This window comes from Ascaphus truei, chromosome 9 (genome assembly GCF_040206685.1).
Source record: "Ascaphus truei isolate aAscTru1 chromosome 9, aAscTru1.hap1, whole genome shotgun sequence".
In the NCBI taxonomy this organism is placed as follows: Eukaryota; Metazoa; Chordata; class Amphibia; order Anura; family Ascaphidae; genus Ascaphus; species Ascaphus truei.
Window position 1 is genome coordinate 55,977,577 of NC_134491.1, and position 27,138 is coordinate 56,004,714.

The 27,138-nt window shown below is 43.0% G+C and overlaps 1 protein-coding gene across 2 annotated transcripts in view; it reads right to left on the minus strand.

The window, feature by feature from the left end:
- TDRD9 (tudor domain containing 9) overlaps positions 1-27,138 on the minus strand; it is an 87,317-nt gene that overhangs the window by 22,708 nt on the left and 37,471 nt on the right. For both annotated transcript variants that reach the window (XM_075614953.1, XM_075614954.1), the window contains exons 10-23: positions 19,825-19,879; positions 18,847-18,931; positions 18,238-18,295; positions 14,283-14,387; positions 13,817-13,914; positions 13,038-13,169; positions 12,014-12,179; positions 11,864-11,927; positions 11,715-11,778; positions 10,601-10,645; positions 9,866-9,919; positions 6,452-6,565; positions 5,980-6,087; positions 3,863-3,963 (exon numbers count right to left, since the gene is read on the minus strand). In XM_075614953.1, coding sequence (XP_075471068.1) covers positions 3,863-3,963; positions 5,980-6,087; positions 6,452-6,565; positions 9,866-9,919; positions 10,601-10,645; positions 11,715-11,778; positions 11,864-11,927; positions 12,014-12,179; positions 13,038-13,169; positions 13,817-13,914; positions 14,283-14,387; positions 18,238-18,295; positions 18,847-18,931; positions 19,825-19,879 — 1,249 coding nt within the window. The remainder of the gene's footprint in view (positions 1-3,862; positions 3,964-5,979; positions 6,088-6,451; positions 6,566-9,865; positions 9,920-10,600; positions 10,646-11,714; positions 11,779-11,863; positions 11,928-12,013; positions 12,180-13,037; positions 13,170-13,816; positions 13,915-14,282; positions 14,388-18,237; positions 18,296-18,846; positions 18,932-19,824; positions 19,880-27,138) is intronic.

Genomic DNA, 27,138 nt, shown 5'->3' on the forward strand with positions numbered 1-27,138 from the left:
TTTCAGCCTACAGGCTATCAACTTCAGTCTTTCTATGTTGGGATGCAAGACAACCTTGAGAGAGAAGATCTTCCTTTTTTGGTAGTATCCAACATGAAGAACAAAGAAAAATATATTCGGCGCCTGTTATTAAAGTTCCGGTAGGATATAGCATAGGCTGCTGTATATATGTACGGTATACAACCGTTGGATGTTAATTGATGACCAATGTCCAGATTATTCAAAACGAATTGCAGTACAAATGGACTCCCAATGCATGAAGAGAGAGAAAAGACAAAACATAGCATAATACTGTTAGATGATTTGACAGCACTAAAAAGTGAAATGGTGAAATGAAGGTAATTGACAAAAGGGAAGTACATTTATTAAAAATTATAATAACACAGTATAAAATGTGCAAAAGGAACAACAATCTGACTTGCACAAAAAATGGTGGTGTCTGCTGCAAAAAAATCAGAGCACTACTTACTGGATGTAAGTAGGATGTACGCAGTGGATATGTTTAAGAGAATATCCTCTATCAATGGCAAAACAGTCCCCGCGATGCGTAGCGTCTCAGACCAGCTGATGGTGGCCTGATGACGGAGCTGGAAAGTGTCAATGTCAGCGCAGATCCCTCCAGCTGCCTCCTGTCGTTTCCACAGGCTCACCTCTCCGATTTCGCGAGAGGGGTTGAAGCTAGTTCCAGTATCAAGGAAATTCAGCTACAGGCTGGACAGCGCTCTTCTGATCAGACCGCATATCCACCCCAGCTGTTCCAGTTCTTCCCCCCAAAATCAATTGCCTTAGAACGGCATGGAGGAATATATTGTTTTTGGAGGCACGGTCTGAAACCCAGAACTTCAAACACAATGCCCCGGCAGGCAGATGTCGAAAGGGCCATACATTTAGCAGTATGACGAGTAGATTCCATAGATTATTAACATAGGTAACCAATACAAAGGCAAATCTGCAGAAACAAAATTAGGATTTGTCCCTGGAGAACTTTGTACTGTAGTTCAACCTTCTTCGACCTGGGCCAGCCAGACTATTAAGTATTTGGCAATACATTGTGATGCAATACTTGGCTTGCATAGTGTTCCTGCCGATATAAAAAAAAATTCTTAAAGCACACTCCACATGTTTGTCCATCAAATTCTGAAAGCTTGACCCATTGTCTATCGGGATCTTCTAAACAGTCTATTTGCTACCGGTATATCAATTTTTGGTGGGTTATCCCAGGACTTCAAATCTTCTCGGTCAAACAGATACATTCAATGAAAAAGTCTGGAGAAAGATGCTGTTTTTTTATATAGGTGCTGCCATTCCACCTCAATCATCTTCTTGACTGTGGGGTGAACTTAAAACTGGATATCTTCTTGCCGCACTGATCTAATAAAGTCTGACACCAGACATTATAATGTAATAAAGTGGTTTATTTGACGGTTACAAAAGCACAACGTTTCGGGGATCTCCCTTCCTCCAGTGCAAATATTTTACCTGAAGGGAGATTCCCCGAAACGTTGTGCGTTTGCAACCTGCAAATAAACCACTTTATTACATTATAATGTCTGGTGTCAGACTTTATTAGAACAGTGCGGCAAGAAGTGCTATCCAGTTTCAAGTTCAGCTACGTGGCAGAAGTGGGATCCCAACCACTCTTCAACTGCCTGCACCTTGCAAAGAAAAAGGACACCCACTACAATGACCTAAAAGGAGTGCGGTAAGACCCAAAACCTTTTAGGAGCTCTTTAACATCTTCCATCTCCATCACTGACTTAAAGCAGCAGTTCAAGCAATATGCTACATGTGTTGTTTTTTTTAATAAATCAGTTCTGTACTATGAGAAAATACCTGTAGCATTTAAAAAATGAAAAAAAAATGTTTTAAAGACATTTTTAATGTTTCTAATGTAGGAAGCATTTCCAAAGTGACAGCCCCTTCCCCTTCTGATAGGCTCTGGCTTATATTCAAAGCCAGAGAAACCACTCACAGACATGTTTCGACCTTAATGGGTCTCATCAGTGTAAGGTTGGTTGTACTGGCTTTGCGATTTTCAAGGCTGTAGGATTTACCGTCCTTGAAAATTGCTAAAGCCAGTACAACCAACCTCACACTGATGAGACCCATTAAGGTTGAAACATGTCTGTGAATGGTTTCTCTGGCTTTGCATCTGATTCCTATGCTGTGCTTAAAAGCTGTGTTAACAGTGAGCATTAGCTTATAAGGGTTCCATGTACAAATGGATTTCAGGCAAACGGTGACACAGTGTGCTCATTTGCATGTAATTTCCCAGAACCAGAATCCCTTGCTGCAGTGGAAACACTGGATGCTAGGTCATAATGGTGAAAGGCAGGGTTGCAGACCTGTCTAAGACATGTGAATGTGCTCAAAATGTATCTTTTTATTTGCTATATGGTGGAGGTTTCTTGTTGCCTTTTTCATCCACCATAACTTAAAATGTAATACAAATACAAGTGATACTATGAATAGCGCTAGATCAAAAGGGAGCAGATCCTGAAAACACTATCTGTGGAAGAAGGCCCCCTTCTTGATATCCATCTGAACCAGGGACACCACGTGGGTTTCATGCCACCTTGGAGAAGATTGGATTCAGAGGGCTCACCATAGTTTCTCTCCACCGCACGCCATCTTAATATTTCTAGTAAGTAGGCATTCTTTTGGGACATCCATATAGGAGGGCTTCATTGCTAAACGTTACTGCGCAATGTTTTGTCCCTGTTTGTTTCACTGAATAGGATAGCTGTTGCAGTAAGGAAGAACGTACACTACATATTGAGGACAGAGTCCATTTCAGCTTTATCATCATCAAGAGGAAAGGACATTTTTCTATCATCAACCACCATTGATATATCCTTTGAGGACTTATGGTTTATCATTTGTATATTATTGTTTATTCACTTTACACATGCGCCAGGGTTTCTTCCTATTATTTGTATCAATAACTTAAAATGTGTATGATAGAGATATGATAGACACACACACAAATATATACATACACACATATATATACAACATACAAAACGTAAGCAACAATAAATTGATAATTGAGGACCCAGTGAAAGAGTACAAATTATGGAGACTGGAAAATGTGGACTAGAATAACAAAATGACGGGTGATGAAATGATTAGAATGTGTTACAAACAATAATAATCACTGTATTAATAAGATATCTAAAAAACACAAAAATAAAATATACAAATAACCGATTGTGTGTTAGTTCAAAAAAACAGTCCAATACAGATGAATAGTCCAGTACTCTGACTCAGCTGCAGCCTCTCAAAAGATACACCACATCCCAGCAACATCTAAAAGAAAAAGAGAGGCGCATGCCACATAGCGTGATTCTGTAACAATTTAATAATGGATAATGCAGGTAGACTTTAAAAATCACACTCACAAGAGGAGCTAGAAAAACAGCATTGAGAGTAAGTCAAACTCAGATGAGCTGATACTCAACTACAGCCGATGCCTCCGTCAGGAAGTTCCAGAAGTGTCAGCCAGGTCTTGTTAACAAGACATCAAGTCCTTTTGCCGGGACTCCTTCACAAACTTTCAGCAAGCTCACGTGGCGCGGGATGATGACGTCATACGTCGTAGCGTGCCGTCCTTACTCGTTTCGTTACATGCGTAACTTCGTATTAAGGCGGAATAATGCAAGAAAACACTGTAAACCTTGCATTCCTTAAAGAGGCAATACATCCATTACCATGGTTTTCAATGGTACTAGAGGTAGGACTTTTGGCAACATTATTGCATTGTGTTATTAATGGGTGCCAAACGTTTGCTACGTCTGTAGCAGGAGTGTTCATCAGGCCATTGCAGAGATAATCATTGATTAATAAATTAAGGGTAACTTACTTTGATCCATCAAATAATATTGATTTCACTTGACCACACTGTCTGAAGAGAGACTGTATCTGTTTATGGTACAGAAATCCATACAGAGGGATATTCTTCAGCTGCACAGAAGATGCAAAATATGTTAACTACAGAATTGTAACCCATTTGCCAATATACAAATACATTTGTATAACTATGTATAACTAACTGTAAATAGTAACTCTGTGCACATTGTGTGACTTTATTAGTTACGTTGCCCGTCTTTGGTTTGCAAATAGGCTTTCCAGCAAGAGATAGATGCAGAAAATCAGATGTACAGCTGAGCTGTAATAACCTACAACACAATAGCTTGTGGTTTGTCACCTGAGCATTTGACGAAGAGCCCAGGAGTGAGCTGCAAAACTAAAGCAATTAGCTGCAGTTGTGCCAGCATTTGCATAATAAATTAACTCCCGTTTTTGAAAAATGATCAGTTCCCATACTATCATGTCATATGAAAGGGAACAGATGGAACCAGTGCCAGGATTACAAAATCTCCAGTATTGGTTATCGCAGCTCAATCACGTCCACCGCCATTCGAGCCAATCTGTAGTACAGATTTAGTCCATTAAAGCGGCACTCGTGGTGTCTATCACTAGTTTTTTTTTCAAACAGGATTTAAGCCGGGGGGGTCTCCGAAGCTGCACCACATTGATTTCAGCTCCAGGGACACCATGCTTCCCAAGATACTTTCCTACATAAGTGCTCTCGGTATGGGCCCCGGATGGGCGATCAATATGGCGGTTTAAAAGTCCTGCGGGCCAATAGGAAGCCGCAATGTCATCCCTTGTCTCTTCCTATTGGTCCACGTGACGAGATACCGGCAGCACCTCCAGAGGTAAGTATCGTGGGAAGCTTCAAACCTTTTATAAAACAAAATGCACAATAACGGGTCTCCAGAAGTGCCGCAAAGATTGTTCCCCCAGATAACACGACATATTCCATTGCAACTCTGTATATCACATACAATTGAATGGCAATGTTGATGCAGAATATCACAACATATCCCAACACTAACAAACCAAAGGCAGTACCAGCACTCTGTCTCTCACAGCTAAAGATACTAATGAAAACCAGTGTAGTGAAAATGAACAATTTTAATGACACTAGTAATAAGCTGAAATTATAGCAACAATAGCCTATGTGCCAATGAGAAAATTAATACCACCATTGGGAAAGGTCAAAGTATAGGGGGTAGAGGGGAAAGAAGGAGAAGGGGAAAAGAACACATGAAACAAAAGGAAATAAAACACAAAATGGAACAAGGAAAGCAAACTAGGGGGGCGACGCTATAAGCACTCCACAGGGCACGAGGAGCAGAAGACAGAGGGTTTGCTCATTCTCAAACTGTTTTTGATATCTGATTTCTGCATATGCTCTCTGTCTTGTATACAATTCATGATTTAGAGCTTTTGTTAGCAGAGTGTGGGATTATCTGACAGTGGGGAGGGAAGGCTTAGGGAAGTACCTCTGGGACCCGGGGGAATGGGCCAGATGAAGAGGTTACCCCTCGAAACGTCGCCCCCCTAGTTTGCTTTCCTTGTTCCATTTTGCGTTTTTTTTCCTTTTGTTTCATGTGTTTTTTTCCCCTTCTCCTTCTTTCCCCTCTACCCCCTATACTTTGACCTTTCCCATGGTGGTATTAATTTTCTCATTGGCACATTGGCTATTGTTGCTATAATTTCAGTTTATTACTAGTGTCATTAAAATTGTTCATATTCACTACACTGGTATTCTTTAGTTTCTTTAGCTGTGAGACAGAGTGCTGGTACTGCCTTTGGTTTGTTAGTACTTGTGAGGGGAATAAGGGCCCCCCTCCTGTTCCGTGCACCCTGCAATCTTGCTTATTTTCTCAGTCAGAGTGCTGTCTATCAACCCCCATTCTGCCATATCCCAACACTGTATTGCATCAGAGAGAAAGATGAAATTTGCGGTCAATTAGACAACTTAAAAATGTGTGTACACTGTACAGTAGTTATTGTACGCTGTTAAGTAATGCATACATCCAAATTACATGCTACATTTAAAGGGGGGTGGGGGGGAAGCTAAACACTTATTGTGTAGTCATCACATTAAGCTGAAAACAAACTACATACCATGATGGTGGTTTTGGGATCTTTGCCCCCTAGTTCTCGGATAGCCATTTCTTCATCCGGCTTCACAAAAGTGAAATAATTTGGATAGAACGCACCCGCCATGACAACCTGATGATATAAATGAATGATTTTTGTGGTTAATAAAAACTGATTGTAAGTTATTGTCACATTTATATCCGGTATTTCCAACTGGTGATCGTGATTACTGGCAATCCAGCTTAATGACAGGAAAATCAGAGGAGAATAACGCTAATATAAATAGGTGAAGCTTAGTTGGGAAGGACCGTCACAAGACTGTGGATAAGAATTGCAGCATCTATTAACGAACGCAGGTCCAGAATTGTGCTCAGATTATTTTAGTCTGTCAGACACAGATATGGCTGTTCACTTTCTTCTTTTACGGTAACATGACTCCACATGTTGCTAAATGCATTAACACTGCAAAAAAAATACAAAAAAAGACATCCAATACCTGAAGGATAAAACGCTGCTTGAATTTGTACTCTGGATCCATGGCTGGCCGCTGGGTAACATGCATATTGAATTGAGAAATTCTCATTTTCAGTTCTTCAAATAAAGCATTCACCTAATAAAACAAAAAAAAAGCTGTGTGTGCTGTGCACGCGCATAGTAAGTGAAACTTCTTTGACTTTTGTCACAGAAATTGTATTTGTGTTGGTGATGTTTTAATTAAAAATCAAAATACAATCTCAATGACAAAACGCAAATAAATTTGACTTAGAATGCGCGTGCTCGGCACACATCCCCTGTATTAGCTATTTGCACTAAGTGTGAATTCCGCGTGTGACAGTGTGCGTGTGACTGAGAGTGTGTGTGTGACAGAGTGTGTGTGTGACAGAGTGTGTGTGTGACAGAGTGTGTGTGTGACAGAGTGTGTGTGTGACAGAGTGTGTGTGTGACAGAGTGTGTGTGTGACAGAGTGTGTGTGTGACAGAGTGTGTGTGTGACAGAGTGTGTGTGTGACAGAGTGTGTGTGTGACAGAGTGTGTGTGTGACAGAGTGTGTGTGTGACAGAGTGTGTGTGTGACAGAGTGTGTGTGTGTGACAGAGTGTGTGTGTGTGACAGAGTGTGTGTGTGTGACAGAGTGTGTGTGTGTGACAGAGTGTGTGTGTGTGACAGAGTGTGTGTGTGTGACAGAGTGTGTGTGTGTGACAGAGTGTGTGTGTGTGACAGAGTGTGTGTGTGTGACAGAGTGTGTGTGTGTGACAGAGTGTGTGTGTGTGACAGAGTGTGTGTGTGTGACAGAGTGTGTGTGTGTGACAGAGTGTGTGTGTGTGACAGAGTGTGTGTGTGTGACAGAGTGTGTGTGTGTGACAGAGTGTGTGTGTGTGACAGAGTGTGTGTGTGTGACAGAGTGTGTGTGTGTGACAGAGTGTGTGTGTGTGACAGAGTGTGTGTGTGTGACAGAGTGTGTGTGTGTGACAGAGTGTGTGTGTGTGACAGAGTGTGTGTGTGTGACAGAGTGTGTGTGTGTGACAGAGTGTGTGTGTGTGACAGAGTGTGTGTGTGTGACAGAGTGTGTGTGTGTGACAGAGTGTGTGTGTGTGACAGAGTGTGTGTGTGTGACAGAGTGTGTGTGTGTGACAGAGTGTGTGTGTGTGACAGAGTGTGTGTGTGTGACAGAGTGTGTGTGTGTGACAGAGTGTGTGTGTGTGACAGAGTGTGTGTGTGTGACAGAGTGTGTGTGTGTGACAGAGTGTGTGTGTGTGACAGAGTGTGTGTGTGTGACAGAGTGTGTGTGTGTGACAGAGTGTGTGTGTGTGACAGAGTGTGTGTGTGTGACAGAGTGTGTGTGTGTGACAGAGTGTGTGTGTGTGACAGAGTGTGTGTGTGTGACAGAGTGTGTGTGTGTGACAGAGTGTGTGTGTGTGACAGAGTGTGTGTGTGTGACAGAGTGTGTGTGTGTGACAGAGTGTGTGTGTGTGACAGAGTGTGTGTGTGTGACAGAGTGTGTGTGTGTGACAGAGTGTGTGTGTGTGACAGAGTGTGTGTGTGTGACAGAGTGTGTGTGTGTGACAGAGTGTGTGTGTGTGACAGAGTGTGTGTGTGTGACAGAGTGTGTGTGTGTGACAGAGTGTGTGTGTGTGACAGAGTGTGTGTGTGTGACAGAGTGTGTGTGTGTGACAGAGTGTGTGTGTGTGACAGAGTGTGCGTGTGACAGAGTGTGCGTGTGACAGAGTGTGCGTGTGACAGAGTGTGCGTGTGACAGAGTGTGCGTGTGACAGAGTGTGCGTGTGACAGAGTGTGCGTGTGACAGAGTGTGCGTGTGACAGAGTGTGCGTGTGACAGAGTGTGCGTGTGACAGAGTGTGCGTGTGACAGAGTGTGCGTGTGACAGAGTGTGCGTGTGACAGAGTGTGCGTGTGACAGAGTGTGCGTGTGACAGAGTGTGTGCGTGTGACTGAGCGTGTGCGTGTGACTGAGCGTGTGCGTGTGACTGAGCGTGTGCGTGTGACTGTGAGTGTGACTGAGTGTGCGTGTGACTGAGTGTGACTGAGTGTGCGTGTGACTGAGTGTGACTGAGTGTGCGTGTGACTGAGTGTGACTGAGTGTGCGTGTGACTGAGTGTGTGTGGGGCTCTGGGGGGGTCAGTGTGTGTGGGGGTCTGGGGGGGTCAGGCAGTGTGTGTGGAGGTCTGGGGGGGTCAGGCAGTGTGTGTGGGGGTCTGGGGGGTTCAGTCAGTGTGTGTGGGTCTCTGGGGGGTCAGTCAGTGTGTGTGGGGGTCTGGGGGGGTCAGTCAGTGTGTGTGGGGGTCTGGGGGGGGTCAGTCAGTGTGTGTGGGGGTCTGAGGGGGTCAGTCAGTGTGTGTGGGTCTCTGGGGGGTCAGTCAGTGTGTGTGGGGGTCTGGGGTGGTCAGTCAGTGTGTTTGGGGGTCTGGGGGGGTCAATCAGTGTGTGTGGAGGTCTGGGGGGGTCAGTCAGTGTGTGTGGGGGTCTGGGGGGGTCAGTCAGTGTGTGTGGGTCTCTGGGGGGTCAGTCAGTGTGTGTGGGGGTCTGGGGTGGTCAGTCAGTGTGTGTGGGGGTCTGGGGGGGGTCTGTCAGTGTGTGGGGGGGTCCGGGGGGGTCAGTCAGTGTGTGGGGGGGTCCGTCAGTGTGTGGGGGGTCCGGGGGGGTCCGTCAGTGTGTGGGGGGTCCGGGGGGGGGGGGGGGTCCGCGCGGGTTGCGCCCGGGTTTTTGTACCACCGCTTCCTGGGGGGCCCGCAAACGCCCGCGTCACTGGAGGGCTGAATGGCGCCGCTGCCAGCCGCTTCTGCGCATGCGCGGCATGGCAGCGGTAGTGGAAGTTAGGCGGGCCCATGTGTGGGCTGGGAGGGAGGTCCCATTCGGGTTAGGAAAGGGTGGGGGGGGCTGTCCCGGTAGGGCGGTCTCTGCTGTCCCGGGCAGCAGACGGGGAACGGCAACACATGTCAAGAGCCGTGGCAGCGGGCGGGGAACGGCGCCGCTGCCAACCGCTTCTGCGCATGCGTGGCTTTCCTCCAGTCCCCATGATTACTGAGCATGCGCGGCTTGGCAGCGGATGTGCGGGGGGAATGGCGGCGATATGTCATCAGCCATGTGGGGGGAGCAGCGGCCGTTAGGAGCGGCGCCGGCGGCTATCGCCGCCGCATCTGATTTGTGGAGCGGGTGTGATGTCAGTGTTGGGGTTGGGCTGAGCCAGAACACAGCTCGGCCTCAACTGCCAGCACTGACGTCACATCCGTTTCATTTCTGTCTCCACAATCCATTTTTGCCCCAGTTCGAATGAGGTGCCACTAAGGAAGTTTCACTTCAATAAATGTCAAGGCTTCATAACTGGGCTGGTTTCTTGCTTTGTATAAACAAAGGAAAATACATCTAAAACTCATTGCTATATCATTTATACCAACCTCTCGGAGCCTCTTGACCTGAAAGTAATTCGATTTGCCCCAGTCCAGTTCATTCTGTTAAAGGTGTAAAAAAAAAAAAAAACTAGGTGAATTCAGAGCACAAAACTTATGACCTATTAGAGCAGCAGCATTGCAGGTTTCAACCATTAAACTAAACACCAAACATTATTTAAGGTTTTCAAATGATTAATAATTGGCATATATAAAATGCAATTACATTTGTCTTAAGGGGTTAGGACTGTCTAACAGGGGGTGAGTATTTGTACTCAATATATTTGTCATTCATTAGGTTTTAATGCAGCAGCAGCTGTGGCCTGGGAGGAAGATTTAGAGCAGGGATGGCCAACTCCAGTCAACAACTTAAAGTAAAATACAGTCAGAATGTTAATCTAGACATTTAATTCAAGTGTCCGCCAGTCATGCTCATCATCTACAACATGTTTGCTACTCCGTCTTGTTCAAGAAAAGCGATTTGCAACCGCTTTCCATGAAAATCGTCATATCTTTCAATTGCCAAAACTTTGATCACACCAATTTAGCCTCCATTCGGCCATCACCCAGCTTCGTTTATTCCACTATCCCCCTCTTTATAAATTAATTGAAGCATACAATTAAAAACAGATACTTAACGACTCTTAAAAATAGTACAAACCACAGGCTGGTCGCTTAACATTCAGATCCCACACATGAGTGGGCAGGTGCCAGTCTTCAATATGCCAACTTGGGTTTACAAACCTTGGAAAGTCTCAGCTCTCCACTCTCCTTGCAGGCCTGCCAGTTCTAGAATAAAAAAAATTTAAAAAATGGTTTGATTGCACATGTAATAGGTACAGAGTAAATGAGGTTGAAAAAGAGACATATGTCCATCAAGTTCAACCTATGTTAAATTTAGACAGATAATTATCCTATATTTGTATTTACAGTATTTTGATCCAGAGGAAAGCAAACAAAAAACCCACGTGAAATATTATCCAACAATGTCTCATAAGGGGGAAAAAAATAATCCATTCTCGACTACAATAACGGCAAATCAGATTTCGCCCTGCATAAACCTTTTTCTAAAACGATCTATTATATCTGCCATCACAGCCTCCATGGATAATGAATTCCACATTTTAACTGCCCTTACTGTAAAGAACCCTTTCTTTTGTTGCTGGTGAAACCTCCTTTCCTCCAACCTTAAGGGATGTCCCTGTATCCTTTGTACTGCCATTGGGATGAATATTTCATCGAAAAACTCTTTGTATAGACCCGAATATATTTGTATATCTCCTCTTAGACGCCTTTTTTCGAATGCATACAAATCTAATTTAGTTATTAGCCCTTCCTCGTAAATCAAGATTATCCATCCCCTTTATTAATTTGGTGGCTCTTCTCTGCACTTTTTCTAGTTCCATAATGTCTATTACATGGAGTGGTGCCAAAAACTGTACTGAAGGTGTGGTCTTACTAATGCTAATGACAATTATTTTCTAAAACATTACACAAAAAAGCTTCTCAAAAGCTTGCGCACAGAAGTCTCACATTGGTCCATTAAAAGGTATGATAAGCCCCCATTTTTTTTATTTATATGTCTGCGTTGAGTTATTCAAAGATATAAATTCACATTGGTGAGAGTAGTATATTAGAAACCACAACAAATATTTTACAAAGTGGACTGTAATAGTAATGTTTTAGTAGAAACAAGAGGTTGTAAAGGAAGGAACCTGTACAAACACTGTATGTGAACTAACAAGGTGTTTTAACCAAAGAAAATTGAAAAAGTTAATAAAATGTTTTGAGAGGGAAAAAAAAGGTGCGATAATGTGTAACCAATCAAAATGTATGAAACCATGATTGAACAGTTTACCTTAAATGCATCAACAAGTGCAATGCAATCACTTCTACTGTTGCCAGAGAAACTAAGCTTGTTCCTATAAACACACAAAAATGCGGAAAATTAACGATACAAAAAGTGCATTATTTTAACGGAGACAATATAAATGTTATAATATTTACCGGTATCCATCAAGATGCTGCATATAAGGCATTGCGAAAAAGTTCTTCAGTGAGAGAGCTGCAGCTGTACAAGTACAATGTGACAGGGATTTAAATACTATTCAAAGGGGAATAAGTCTACAAGTAGTCATCTTTACTTAAAGTGCATACCGATAATAACACATTCCTCCAGACACCCAAATACATGACCGAGGAAAATTAGTTTTCCAAGCTGCAAATCCACAGGTAGCTGTGCAATGACTTGTCCCAAGAACGTGAGCTCTCCATCATATGGGTTTTCTTCTTCTCTGTTCTTGCTTACTGCAAGCGCTCCCACCTAAATGAAAGCAAATACAAATATACCATGTGTTTACATTACCTATCGCCCAGATCAGTGGTGTGCAACCAGTGGGTCGTTGGCAAATTTCTGATGGTCCCTAAAGGACCCCCGAAGTGTTAATCTTTAGGCCGAAACTATAGAAACTAACTTGCACTACAGCAGCAGACCGTATCTCCCAGTTTTTCTGTCTCCCCAGCAGAAGCAGCAGAAGCCGTCTTCCAGCTCCATTCAGTCAGGCAGGATCATGACATAGATACCCGAAAATAGGCATGTCCATATTCAAGCATAGACACAGCAGGAGACAGACAGCGGGAGGGAGGGAGACAGCGGGAGGGAGGGAGACAGTGGGAGGGAGGGAGACAGTGGGAGGGAGACAGACAGCGGGAGGGAGACAGCGGAAGGGAGGGAGACAGCAGGAGGGAGACACAGCTGGGAGGGAGGGAGACACCGCAGGGAGGGAGACAGCGGGGAGGGAGTCACGCTGCTGCTAAAGTGCAAGTTAGTTTCTCTAGTTTCAGTCAGAAGATTAACACTGCGGGGGTCCCATCGCAGCTAAAACAAGGTTGTGCCCCACTGCCCCAAAAAAATGTCCCACATCACATTGCAGGTGTTCGATAACCATCTGATAATTTCCTTTGACAACCCCAGCATTAGGAAGACCAAGACAGATTGGCAATTATGTTCCTACAAAATAATTATTATAGGCATTCGGGGACACAGAATAAATTAAGATTCTCTAATGTGTCATCTCTATTATTGGGAAGACTTAAAATTATCACTGTCCAATATTTAAAAAAACAAAGATGAATAAACACAATATGGAGTATAATTTTCTTTGAATAAAAAGAGACTTACCTCCTTAAGCAAAAGTATAGTGCGTTCAATGTCAGTAATATGAGGAGGAGACAGCGCAGTTGCAAGCAAGGCTCTAGGCTCTCCCATGTTAAGGAGTTTCACCTTCAAAATTGTGTTCCCCAAAGGACGACGCTGAGGAATAAATGAAAGGAAAACTGTCAATTAAGTTTTGTTGCAGGAGGCTAGGGATAAAATATAAACTTCTAACCCCTTCTTAAAATATATTAGGTTGATGCCAAATTATGGCCCAGTGCAGTAGTTAACCATTAACGTACATTTACACACATACAGAAAAAAAAGGGTTTAGATGAAAAGTGGAAGGATAGAGAAGTATGTTGTTCATCGAAGAGGAGAAACAAGTGCGACTAGCATGGATATTTAACATTACGGATAAGACGACAGTATTTCAGTGTAGCTGGTTGGCTTTTATATTTGAATTATTTGCAAAACTTCCATGTAATTCTCATCTCTAGTACCATACCTCTTGCAGGATCAGAACGGGATATTTGGTCGCGGGTATGTCGCCGTAACCAAATGGCCACGACTCACCCCGCCACCGCCGCGTAGCCGGTTAAGAGGTTTTAGCGCTTAGGGTAGGGGGTTAATTAAGGGGTTTTAGCAGTTAGGGTAGGTGGTTTTAGGGTAAGACACTTGCCTAAGCGGCGAAGTGGCCGGCGGCGGATTCAGTTGCCGCGACCAAAATGTCCTAGACCGTTGCAGGATATCCATTTAAAAATTATTAAATAAAACATATATACATTTAACATGCAGTTTCATACCAGCATCTCAGGAACAACATTTTCGGGTATGAAGTTTTTCCAGAAGTCCTTTAGCACGAGTCTGTAACAGTAGCCTTTGGAAACACGCCCGGCTCGACCTTAAAGAAAATGCAAGGAAAAGTCCTTGTTTAAAAAACATTGCAACCGGATTTTTGATTTCACTGTTAAATGTGTTTGCATTATACCTATGACAGAAAAATCATTGATTTAAAGGTATTCGTAAAAAAAGGAAAAATGCAATCAAGATTTACATTATCATGAGTGCCTCCTGCTTTGACTATATCAAATAAGTGGGTACATAAAGTGAAAAAACATAATTTTAATGCATCTCTCTTCAATGTATTGAAGAACTCAATAGTAACTTTGTAAAGGAGCTTGGTGATTAAAAAAAAAAAAAATAAGTGAGGAGAAAGTTTCCATACTTTCCGCCTTATATTTCACAATTACAAAAATTCTTAAATATTACCTTTCCTCTGATCACAATTGGTTTTTGAGGCCCAACTCAGTCTCAAACTCTGATAGTTTGTTTCTTCATCACAAACCAGAGTTTTGGTCAAACAGAAGTCTATGACTGCAATAAAAATATTATAAACAGAAGTTCAATGAGAACGGGTCATGGGTAATGTCTAAACAGATTTTACATTTTAAATTATGTGTGTTGTGTGGGGAGGGAGAGGGAGAGAGGGAAGGGGAGGAGAGCACGGCCCATAGCATAAAAAAATTCATACAGTTGGCGGTGATATTTGTATTCACAACTGCATGATTTGTATCTTCCCTTGTGAGTGAGCCTATTTCCTACCTCCTGATTTCCCTTAATTAAATGTATTTTTTTTCGCTATGGGCCGTGCGCTCTCTCTTTTTTCTCCTTTTAGATTCTATCCTGGATGTGGTTCATCCCTTTGAAAGCTGCCTTATACCCCTCAACCGGAAGCGTTTTCTACAGATCGGACATTTAAGGGACTGGTCTTTCTCTGTTTTATGTTGTTTGTATGTCTATTTATATATACACATTATATATAACAATTATACATTAATTTCGCATCTGGAATGTGATAGCGCGATCCGCTACAACGCGGTCTGAGCGTGGCTCCCGATTTAAAAACATCGCCAAGGTTTTTGTTTTTTTTAATAACATTCAATGCTTTATTGCTAACAGACGGACACACACACCTGCTACACCACAGGGTTGGTGTGATGAATCTGACGCTATAAACAAACGTAACATCTACTGCACAGTGCAGTCCATCATGGTGATGGACTGCACTGTGCAGTAGGTGTTAAGTTTGTTTAAGGAGTCGGATTCATCACACCAACCCTGTGGTGTAGCAGCTAGAAAATTGCATTGCATATGAAAGATCATGGGTTAAATTCCTGCATGTGTATTATATAAAATGTATTCACTGTTGGGCTGTCATTGGCCAGACAAGGGTCATGTGACCCTCCTCGGCGCTCAAAAGTCAAATTGAACTGTCTCCCCAAGCACCAAGCTTGGGAGAGTGTACATACGTGGACGCAGCCTGATGAAGCAGGGAGAGGAGTGCTGCAGATGCCGGGTAAGTCCTCGCAGAACCCCTGATCACAGCGTCATTTCGCGATCCCGGTTATAACGCGTTCTCATTATGTGGACCCCGAGCACCGCGTTCTAAGAGGGTTCAGACACAGACAGACACACACCTCAAATCCATATCTCACGCCTCAAAATGGCAGGAAGGTGGCAAAGGGAGTTCAAAATGATGTATAGTGTCTAGTAGGTTCAACCATACTATGAAAGCTTGAACAATATACCCGACTAAAGTGGAAAAGGTACTTGCCAACTGCAAATGAGGTCGGTATAACAAGTAAGGCCTTAACGCCCAAATATGGAATTCTCCAAATGCAATAGCCCTCATTCTCCGGAGGCTGGATTATCTCCGGGCTTCACAGTGTTCAGGAAGACGAGATGAACGCAGAAGGTGCAAAAAAAATTAAATAACAGTGGTCATTCAAGCAAACCACAATCTGGCTACCTACGGACAATGAAATGGAAGACTAACCATGAAATCCACCACTTCAACAAAGGAAATGGTCACCTGAAGATCATTATGGGAGATTTCAATGCAAAGATGTGTGCCCAGCAGTAAGTCGAAGCATCAGTTGGTACGTATGGTTACAGCAACAGGGATTAATGGAGAGACAGATTTTTAGATTTCGCAGAATGTGAAAACTTCTAAATTGTGAACTCCCTCTCCAAGAATAATGCAAATAGAAACTGGACCCGAGAATCAAGAATTTAACGGACTATATCTTACTGTAGCGAATAAGAAACAAATGATTAAAGACTGCACAGTCCTCAACTGTTTTGCCACAACGATTGATCACAGATTGGAAACACAAGACCTCAAGAACAGAACAAATCAGTCTACTTCCAATCACTTACAAGATTTTTACGAATATACCCTATTTCCTCGATTCTAAGACGCACCTTTTTTCCGATTTTCACATGTCTGAAATCGGGGTGCGTCTTAGAATCGATGTATTAAAAAAATTAAAAGAAAAAAAAAGTGCCTACAGTACTAACCCCCTCTTTCACTTACCATGTTTCAGGAGAGGTCCCATATCAGCGGAGGACGAAGCAGGCGGCGGCAGAAGAGGTCCCACGTCTGCAGATGGTTGAAGATGGACAGCGCCGGGAGTGCGGCGGCGGCAGGAAAGGTGCCAAGTCTGCAGGTGAATGAAGATAAGACGGCGTGCATGCGGTGGCAGCGCCGCAGGAGATCATAATAGCAGGAGAGCTGAGAAAAGCGGCATTGGGAAACGACTGGGGAGGTACAAACTGTAACACCGGAAGTTGACCAGTGTCTGACTTCCGGTTACAGTGCGCTCCTCCCCAGTCGTTCCCCTATGCCGCTCTGCTCTTGCTCAGCGGCTATTATGATCTCCTGCCGCCACCGCACGCCCGCTGTCTTATCTTCATTCACCTGCAGACTTGAGACCTGTCCTGCCGCCGCACACTGTCCATCTTCAACCATCTGCTGACATGGGACCTCTCCTGCCACCACCGCCCGCTTCATCCTCCGCTGACATGGGACCTCTCCTGAAACATGGTAAGTGAAAAAGTAATTTTCCTTTATTTTAAGGGCCAAATAGATGGTGCGTCTTACAATCGATGGCGTCTTACAATCGAGGAAATACGGTACTTGCTATTCAGCTATCACAGATCCCAGACTTTGACCAGCCCAGAGAACAAGAGGTATTTTGCAACAGATAAAACACAATATACCACATCCAAGTCATAAAAGTGATTTCCTGAAGTAATGACTACGATCTACCACTTATTTTAGGATTCATAGATTATGAATAAGCTTTTGATTCTGTCTACACCTTAGTGGTTCTAAATGCTTTGAGGCGTTAGTGTGGAAGAATCGTACATTGATATTATAAGAAACATTTACATGAATGTCACATCAACAATTACATTACCTGAGGATACAAGCAGGATAAGGATCAGCAAGGTAGTGCGACAGGGAGACACCATGTCCCCAAAGCTTTGAATTGTTCAAAACTTTGAATTGGGAGAGGGGAAAAAATAACCAAAAATCAACTGTTAATACAGGGGTGCGCAAAGCAACGCAAGTCAATCCACTCACAGACATGTTTCAACCTCAATGTGAGGTTGGTTTATACTTGCTTCCAACCTCACACTGATGAGATCCATTAAGGTTGAAACATGTCTGGGAGTGGTTTTACTTGCTTTGCTAGTCCCATGCTGTGCTTAAAAGCTGTGTGAACGGCAATGCATTTGCTTATATGGGCTCCATGTGAATGGATATTCCAGGCAAAAGGTGACACATTGTGTGCTCATTTGCATGTCATATCCCAGAATACCTTGCTGCAGTGGGAGCACTGGATGCTAGGTGATAATGGTTGAAAGACAGGGTTGCAGACCTGTCTAAGGCTGAGTCCATAGAGACTGCAGCCGTGCGGAGGCGCGCGGAGGCTGAGGGAAAGCGAGCGCTTTCCCTGGCCTTAGTGCGCGCGCCGTCCGGGGGCGGGCCAGTGACGTCACGGAGCTGGTTCGCCCTCATTGGGCGAACCGCTCACGTGACCGGCCCTCCGCTACCCTCAGCGCCAAAACTTAAATTGATCTGTTTCCTCCGCTTCCGCATGCCTGCGGAAGTGTGCGGAAGCGCCTCCTAAAGCCGCCCTCATAAAGGGTGCCTGGGGTAAGTCCGCTGTCACAGCGCGGCTCAGCGCCATCTGCCTGACCATGTCCAAAGCCTATAAGACATGCGATTGTACTCAACAAGTGATATTCTTTATTGGCTATATGCTAACCGTGGAGGTTTTGTGTTGCCTTTTTCACCCACCATAACTTTAAAAAAAAAAAAAAATTACACACACTCTTGTGAGACAGAATTCCCATAATATAAACCCCAAACTACCATATTTCACATCTGGAACAGTAATAGAACTCTCGGCAATGTTCGTAGACAAAATGATCTGTTGAAAATGGGAAAAAAAATAATTAAGGTTTAGACAATTAACGTCTTTTATATAAAAAAAATGTAAAAAAAAAAGGTCCATATCTTTACAAGGCAGTAAATGCATAGGCTGTAAAGCTGTAGCCAGACTTACTGTTACCGGAGCCGCGGGAAGAAAAGCAAAATGCCCCGGCACCAGGTACAGTAACAGCTGCTTGTGGGGGTCCGTTATGCAGACTCAGACCCCCACAGAGATTTCTTGCTTCCTGGGAAAGCCCCGGGATACAGACTGTGGGTTTTTCCAGCATCGATAACATTGAGGCTCGTACAGGTACATCTGTAGCTGGTCAACTCATTTCTTTTAAAGCCTTTCCTACACAAAAATAGTACCTATTACCCATTAGAAATCCCACAAGCAGCAACAGATTTCAAAGCAAGTCAGTTTAACTTTATAAGCATCTTCAATGGCAACGGTTCAACACCACAAAGCTGCTGAATAGCAGAACAATAAAATGATGACCAACACTGTGGTCAGATTTAACAGTGAAACCAAACCGAGGCTAAAATTACCTTTCGGTATCCCAAAACTGGAGTCATAAATACTAAATTCTGCTCATCCAGAGTTATACTTGAATGCAGAGGATAAACATGCAATCTATAAAACAGGAGATGATTAAACTACATCAGTTATTGCATTCAATGGAAAAGAAAAATCTTAAACCTTTTCTTTATTGTTTTTTTTAGGGATTTGGAAGGGTGGGGATACAGAAAGGGAAAGGGGGGGGGGGAGAGAGGTATATATGTACTGTTGCACTCGTTTTTCTAGATCACACAATACTGTTACAGAACTCTCAAATATTGTCAATAAATAGGGATAATAGGAACAAGCCCTCCGCTCCCGCTGTTGGTTCTGTTCCTGCTCTGTATTAGTTGTGCAAGGATGACCAGTTTTTGGGGGTTTGTCCCAGGTCGTGATTTCCCGCCATGATTGGCTGCCTGTGGTTCCCAGATTCTGTAGTCTCAGCGGGTATCTTTGAGCACTCTCGTTAATTTCCCCATAAACATAATGTCCCAGATGTTTTTTTTCCCACCGTTTCAAAGAGGGGGTTTATACTTGTCTTCAGTTTTTGGAGATTACACATTTTGTTGCCAAGTGTATATGTAATATTAATCTGTCCGTATATCTACATTTTCAATGGGTTTAAAGAGAAGGTAAACCAATGGGTGCATTCAAGGTTACTTTATGAATTTCCCAGAAATATAAGATCATGTATCTCATTATGGGAGACTTTGCTCTCTTTAAAAACAGAACAGTGCTACAGTAACCCTCTTTACTTTGGGTTCAAATATGTCCCTTCTGCATGTCACCCTCGGTTGTAAACCTCAATAGTACCTTAAGATGCAGGACACACAAGAACGAAGGATGCCAGAAACTATTCATAATATAGGTTTGTATCCGAGACATCCCCACTAATGAATTTACCATACCATCAACCAAGCTATAAAAAAAATACAAAAAGGATAAAAGAAAATCCCAACCTACAGTACCTTTTATGAACCATATTTGTAAAAAGCTCATGCATGCAGTTAATTTCAGCCAAACCTAGAAAATTAAGACAAATATTTGGAACTGAGCTTATGCAATATACAAAGTTATACATCATACACTTGTTTTTGACTTTTCTTTTTTTAAACGGACAATAAGTACAGTAGAATTTTGTTCAACTAGTCACAACTCCCAATTTAGTTCCAAGAAAAGAAGAAAATTTAAAACAACTTACCGTAATTTTCTTTTCCTGGAACCATGGCAGTGGGCACCATTGGTTAATCCCTTCTCACTCTAGGTTGGACAGGAAGTAGACTTTTGCAGGTAGGCCATATAAGGCCCCTCCCTCTACCTGCACATTAGTCTTACGATTCTTCCATAGCTGAAAATATATAACTGATAGGCATTAGACATACATAGGGAGGGTAACTATATGCCCACAGCCATGGTTTCAGAAAAAGAAAATTACGGTAAATTGTTTAAATTTTCTTCTTTCCTGATCACCCTGGCAGTGGGCACCATTGGGACATACCCAAGCAGTGAAAAAATTTTAGGGAGGGATACATCAGAATGAACAACATCAGTTAATGCCTTATCAGTTAGACCTTTATTAATACACTTTACACTTTATTTCACTACAGATTCTAACACTCTATGCCCAAAGCTTGCGTCTGCTGATGATTGTACGTCTAGTCTGTAGTATTTCAAGAATGTATTGAATGAGGACCAGACTGCTGCTTTGCATATCTGTCCTGGTGTAGCCTGGGCTTAAAATGCCCATGAAGTAGACATGGCCCCTGTAGAATGAGCTTTAATGTTCAAAGGTTTATCTTGTCCTTTGCTTTCATAAGCCTTTTCAAGACACTATCCACTGGGAAATTGTTGTCTTTGATGCTGCTTGACCTTTCTTCGGTCCCTCTGGAATGATGAATAGTCTGTCTGACTTTCTGATATCTCGCATCCTTTCCAGGTACACTTTTAGACATCTTACCACGTCTAATTTGTGTAGTCTTTCTTCTTTCTTATTCTTTGGTTCTGGACAGAATGACGGAATCACAATTTCTTGATTCATATGGAACTGTGATACAACTTTTGGCAGGAATTGATGTACTGGTTTGAGAACTGCCTTGTCTTGATGTATGACTAGGAATGGTTCCTTGGCTGACAGAGCCTGTAGTTCTCCCACTCTCCTTGCTGAGGTGATTGCTATCAAAAACGCCATTTTCCATGATAACCATTTTAAGCCTATCTCCTGTATAGGTTCAAACAGAGCTGCTGTTAGTACATCCAATACCAGGGACAAGTCCCATGTAGGTACCCTGTTCTTGATTTGAGGCCTTAACCTTTTAACTGCCTGAAAGAATCTGATGATCAATCTTTCCATTGCCAGATTTCTTTCCAACAAGGCTGATAGTGCAGACACCTGTACTTTCAATGAGCTAAGACTGAGACCTTTCTTAAATCCCTTTTGCAGGAACTCCACTATTGATACATTTCTAGGTGAAAGGAAATTTTGTTTTTCTTTTTCACACCAATCGCGAAAGCAAAGCCAGATTCTATGGTATACTTTCGATGTGGAACTTTTCCTTGCTTGTAAAAGGGTTTGGATTGTTTTGTTTGAACAACCTTTCAGTCTCAATGTTTCCCGCTCAATCGCCATGCCGTCAAGCCCATTGTTTGGCATTCGGATGACATATTGGCCTTTGTCGCATCAACCCTTTGCGATCTGGTATGTGCCATGGTGTATCTACTGCCATATTTACCAAGTGTGTGAACCAAAGCCTTCTTGGCCAGTAGGGTGCTACGAATATCACCTCTGCTTGGTCTTCCCTGATTTTCCTGATTGTTTTCGGAATTAGGGGAATTGGAGGGAACAGGTATACCAACTTGAAGTGCCATTTGAAACAGAGCATCTGTACCTTGTGCGCTTGGATGAAACTGTCTGGCACAGTAGTTCCTTACCTTGCGGTTTTGGTGTGTCGCCGTGAGATCTATGTCTGGCTGACCCCATCGCTCTACCAGTTCTTGAAACACCTGTGGATCTAATGCCCATTCTCCTGGGTATATGATGTTCCGACTTAGAAAGTCTGCTGTGACATTTTCTAGTCCTGGGATATGTATGGCTGTAATTTCCGACAAGTGGCACTCTGCCCACAAGAGGATTTCTGCTGTGAGGTTCATCAGCTTTCTGCTCCTGGTTCCTCCTTGTTTGGCTATATACTTGACAACTGACCTGTTGTCTGATTCTATTTTTATACAGCCACCACTTATATGGTCTTGGAAAGCTTCTAAGGCCCTTTGTACTGCTTTTATTTCCAGCAGATTTGATGGAAGATGCTTTTCCTGGTTTGTCCAGGTTCCTTGCACCAATGTTTCTCTCATCTGGGCACCCCAACCTGTGTTGCCCGCATCTGTTGTAATTCTTACCCAGTGCACTGGTTGTAGTGTTTGTCCTTTTTCCAGGTTTCGGGTATCTTCCCACCACTTTAATTCCTGTTTTGTGTGTGGGTGTAACAAGATTCTTTGTCTTGTGTCCTTGTGCTTCCCGTTCCATTGTTGCAGAAAATTGTTTTGCAGTGGTCTCATATGTCTTGCTGCCCATTTTGTGACGCTTAATGTTGAAGCGAATTTCCCTAGGAGCTTCATGCATTCTTCTGCTGAAGTCCTGGTAGCTTTCCTGAGCTTCTTTGTTTGCATGGCTATGTCTTGTCTCTTTGCGTCTGGTAGTCTCACTTCTCCTTTTGCTGTATCGAATTCTACCCCCAGATATCTTAACAGCTGAGTGGGCATGAGATGGCTCTTGTCTCTGTTTATTAACCAACCGTGCTGTTCCAGGAAGGTTATGACCATCTTCTGGTCTTGTTGGAGTTTCTCCAGACTCTTTGATTTTAACAGGATGTCGTCCAGGTATGGGTATATTTCTACCCCTTTCTCTCTAATTTCTGCTACTAGAGGGGCTAGAACCTTTGTAAACGTCCTTGGGGAAGTAGCCAGACCAAATGGCAGTGCTGTGTACTGATAATGATCTTGATTTACTGCAAACCTTAGGAATCTTTGATGTCCCTTTGCTATGGGCACATGTAAATAAGCGTCTTTTAAGTCAATCGCCACCATCCAGTCTCCTGGTTGTACCTCTTGAATAATCAGGTTCAACGACACCATCTTGAATTTTCTTATTCTCAAGAATAAATTTACCTTCCTTAGGTCTAGGACTGCTCTGTAATCCCCTGTAGGTTTTTTGACTAGAAAAATCCTGGAATAAATTCCGCTTCCTCTGTCTTCCTGAGGTACCTTCTTTATTACTTCTGCTTGTAATAATTTCTTTAAAGCCGAATTCATCTGCCTTCTTTTTTCCTTGGACTGTATATATGTTATTACGTCCATATTTCTTCTTGGCATCTCCCTGAATTCTATACTGTACCCCTGACGAATGGTTTCTAATACCCAATTGTCCTGTATTGTTTGGGCCCATGTTGCAGAAAACGGCTTCAGTCGCCATCCTACTGACAACTGCTGGGCCCTCTGACCTTCATGTGGATTTATTCTTTGTGAATGGTCCTCTTCCTCTGGGGCCACGAAAAAGTCAGTTCTGGCCGCCCCTCCATGTTGTTTGTCTTGGAAATGACCTGCCAGGTCTATATACCTTTGCTTCTTTACACTGGTTTCTATTAGCCTGTTGGAAACCGAATCTTCTGGCTCTGTTTTCCTGAGGTAAAAAAGTGCTCTTACCTCCTGATGCTTTTGTTATTATCGCATCCAGTTTGTTACCGAAAAGGAACTCACCTTCAAATGGTAATCCACACATGCTGTTCTTTGATGCTGTGTCAGCCATCCACTGCCTGAGCCATAAAGCCCTTCTTGCTGATACCGCCAGCACCATAGATTTGGCAGCTAATTTTACTGCTTCCAATGAGGCTTCCGCTATGTAATCTGTTGCCCATTTTACTTCTGACAGTGCTTTAAGAATAGCACTTCTTTTTACACCTTTGTCTATTGCCTCTTCAATGTTGGCAATCCACACTCGCATAGCCTTTGCTGCTGACGTAGTTGCTATGGCAGGTTTGTAAGATGTTCCTGCGGTAACGTATGTTTTTTTGTTTTTTTTTAAATACATAATCCATCTTCCTATCCAGTGTCCTTCAATGACGCAGCTTCCTCTATTGGGATTGTGGTCTTTTTTACTATTCTGGAAATAGCAGTATCCACCTTTGGGTTGACCTCCCAAAATTTTATCTCCTCTTGTGGGAATGGATACATCTTTCCAACCTTTTTAGGCATAAATACTCTGGCGTCTGGTCGAGCCAGCTCCACCTGAATGAGGTCCTTAGTTACTTGATGGATAGGAAAGACTCTACCTTTTTTTTGTCTCGCCCCAAAAAGTTTATCCTTCTTGTGGGTTAACTCCTCGGTATCTTCTAGTTCCAATGCCTGTCTCATGGCTTTGATGAGTGGATCCACCATTTCTACATCAAATTCAGATTCTTCTTCCTGAATATCTTGATCTGATGAATCCATTTCCCCCTCTGATATCTGAAAACAATCAATCAATGTCAGACTCATCTGATGAAAAACCTTTCCCCTTATCCAGACTGGTTTGGGATCTAGATCTTTTCTGCGTAAGGTTAACAGCTTGCTGGACTGCCGCATCAACACTCTGTTTAACAGCCTCCTTCATCAATACAAGGAAAGTGCTCATTTGTTCATTGGTATCACCTGCAGCTGCCTTAAGACAATCTTCACATAATTGCTTCCCTATTAGGGTTGGTTTCTCACAAGCTGAACACCATTTAGTTTTCTTAGCAACCTTTATTTTATGTTGCAGGGATTCCTCTGTCTCCTTTTGAAGACCCTGCTTCTGGGAGGGTAACCACCGAACTATATTATAAAAACAAAATAAATACTAAACATACACCCTAATATATATAGACCATCTCTCTTTCCCATGTAGAACTAAAACCAAGGACTCACCTAGTCTTGGGAACTGAAGTTTTTGGGTGTTTCCATTTTCGAATCCATTTCCAGCACTTGGCTTCTCCCTGCTGAGCGTTCCATGCTGCAGCTCTCACACACACATACACACAGTGTGTTCGTCGCTTCTATGACGTATCAAGTGCTCGTGCACGGCCCCGCGTGTCTGTGCACGCATCTGCCGGCCGGAACGTGACACGTGCGGTCGCGTGCACTGTTCCCTGTACCGCAGCGTTCCAGACGCTAGCGCGGTCAATTTGAACCTTTTCTCCGGTTCGCAGCTATGGCTGCTCCCCCCTCCGCGTGTAGCGGGCTCCTGGGGTACTTTTACCGCAGCGTACCAGACGCTAATCTGGGCCTCCACGGCTCTCAGCTGCAGCTGCTATGCACCCCTTCTGCTTACCTTTCGTTTGGTACTGGGGCTTCCTTGCATGTAAGCTTCCACGCCCGCGGCTGCAGCTGCTCCCCACCCCATGGATGTAATGGGTTCCAGGGGCTCCCCCGACTCTAAGGGGTCTCCGTCTTGCCATCAGCAGGGCGCGTCGATCGGAGCTTCACGGCAGAGAGGCTGAGACCCTGGATATCTGCACTAGGTGCAGTAGGTGAGTCCCTTACAAAATAAAAAATCCTACTCTTAGCTGTGAAGACAGGAAAAAGACTAATGTGCAGGTAGAGGGAGGGGCCTTATATGGCCTACCTGCAAAAGTCTACTTCCTGTCCTACCTAGAGTGAGAAGGGATTAACCAATGGTGCCCACTGCCAGGGTGATCAGGAAAAATTGTATATTGCCTCATGTAACTCTTGTACATTTCTCTGTCACTCCGTGGCAGCAGCGGAAACTCACAGAGCAGGGCTATTTCCCACAGTATCTTTCAAGCATTAGGGTCACAGAAGTATGTGTATCAAGTTTTATCGCTTTATCATAACATGTATTATTTGACATTAAAAATATTTATCTGTTACATTACAGGCCATATCATCAAGAATAAGGTTCATTCTGTCACTCCGTGTTTTAGACCGTGTTTATTAAAACAGCAACTAGGATGCTACAAATTAATATAGGATGTTAAAAGACCGGTAAACACATCTTTCCATTATACAATTCTGTATAAATATATACTAGTTTTAAAACAGCGTTGCAGAGAAGTACAAAGAAAACGTACCAATCCTCTCTTATCTTTACCATAGCGCTGAAATGTATTGCCGGCTCCTCTAAAAGGGAAGGTGTTACAGAAGCAAATCAATGCAATATCCTACGTGGTTTTTTTTTTTTTTAAATAAATCAGTTCTGTAGTATTAGATAATATGAGCTTTTTTTTTTTTTTTTTTTTTTAAATTCAACTCAATGTAATTATTTATGAGTTTTAATATACTGAGCATCCTTTCATTTCTACAGCAGGCTTTAGTACACCTCCCCAGCAGTGCAAGATCTTTAGAACACTTTCCTGTGTGTGATAATTTGTTGCCAGTATTCACAGCAGTTTGAGCTGCAAACTGTAACAATAGATAATGTTACATCAGTAATATAAGGATACATTGTAGCTGCTGAGTTACACTGTCTGAAGGATTGAATTGAAACTGAAAGGCAGCCATTTAGTGAAACAGGATTTTGCTGATCGACCATGGGAGAACTAATCGATCGGCAGCTTAGGTAATTAGTTTTCAATAAACGTAATCAAAGGCTGTATTTATTAAAACAAAACAAAAAGTTTATTTTTTATTACGCTGCGTGGACTGCCTCTTTAAACCATGTATTTTGAGGTAGTAGTGAGTAGGGAGAAGTAGCGGCTCAGTAAAGACGCTTACTAAACAATGACAGAGTTTGAAGCAGAGAATTCTGGTTCAATTCCCTTTATCAGCTCCTTGTGACCATGGGCAAGTCACTATCTCCCTGGCCAACTGTGCTAAAGCAGAGATATCCTGAAAACCTGACCTGTTGGTGGCCCTTAAGGACTGGAGTTGGTTACCCCTGCTCTATGCCGTCCCATGTCATTCTCCGACGTGTATTAATGTGTCAGTAATGTGTGGCGCTTTTGAAAGCACCTTGAAGTATATTATGTATTTATTTTTAAAAAAAAACTTGTAAAAACATTGGGGAACAATAGAGCACGCAACAGAATTGCACAATATTTACATTATCTAACACAAATTCATTGTGACACTTCTAAACCTAAGGCCAAAAAGCCCAAATAAATTAAATGACTGACAGGAAGGACATTGTATCATCCACTTAAGGCTATACATACATTTTTCAGTGGATACTGCCTTTTAGCGGACTTGGTTCTTTCCCATCAGCCAACTCATTACCCTCAACAACTTCACCTGAAAGCCTGCTCAGTGTCCTGAAT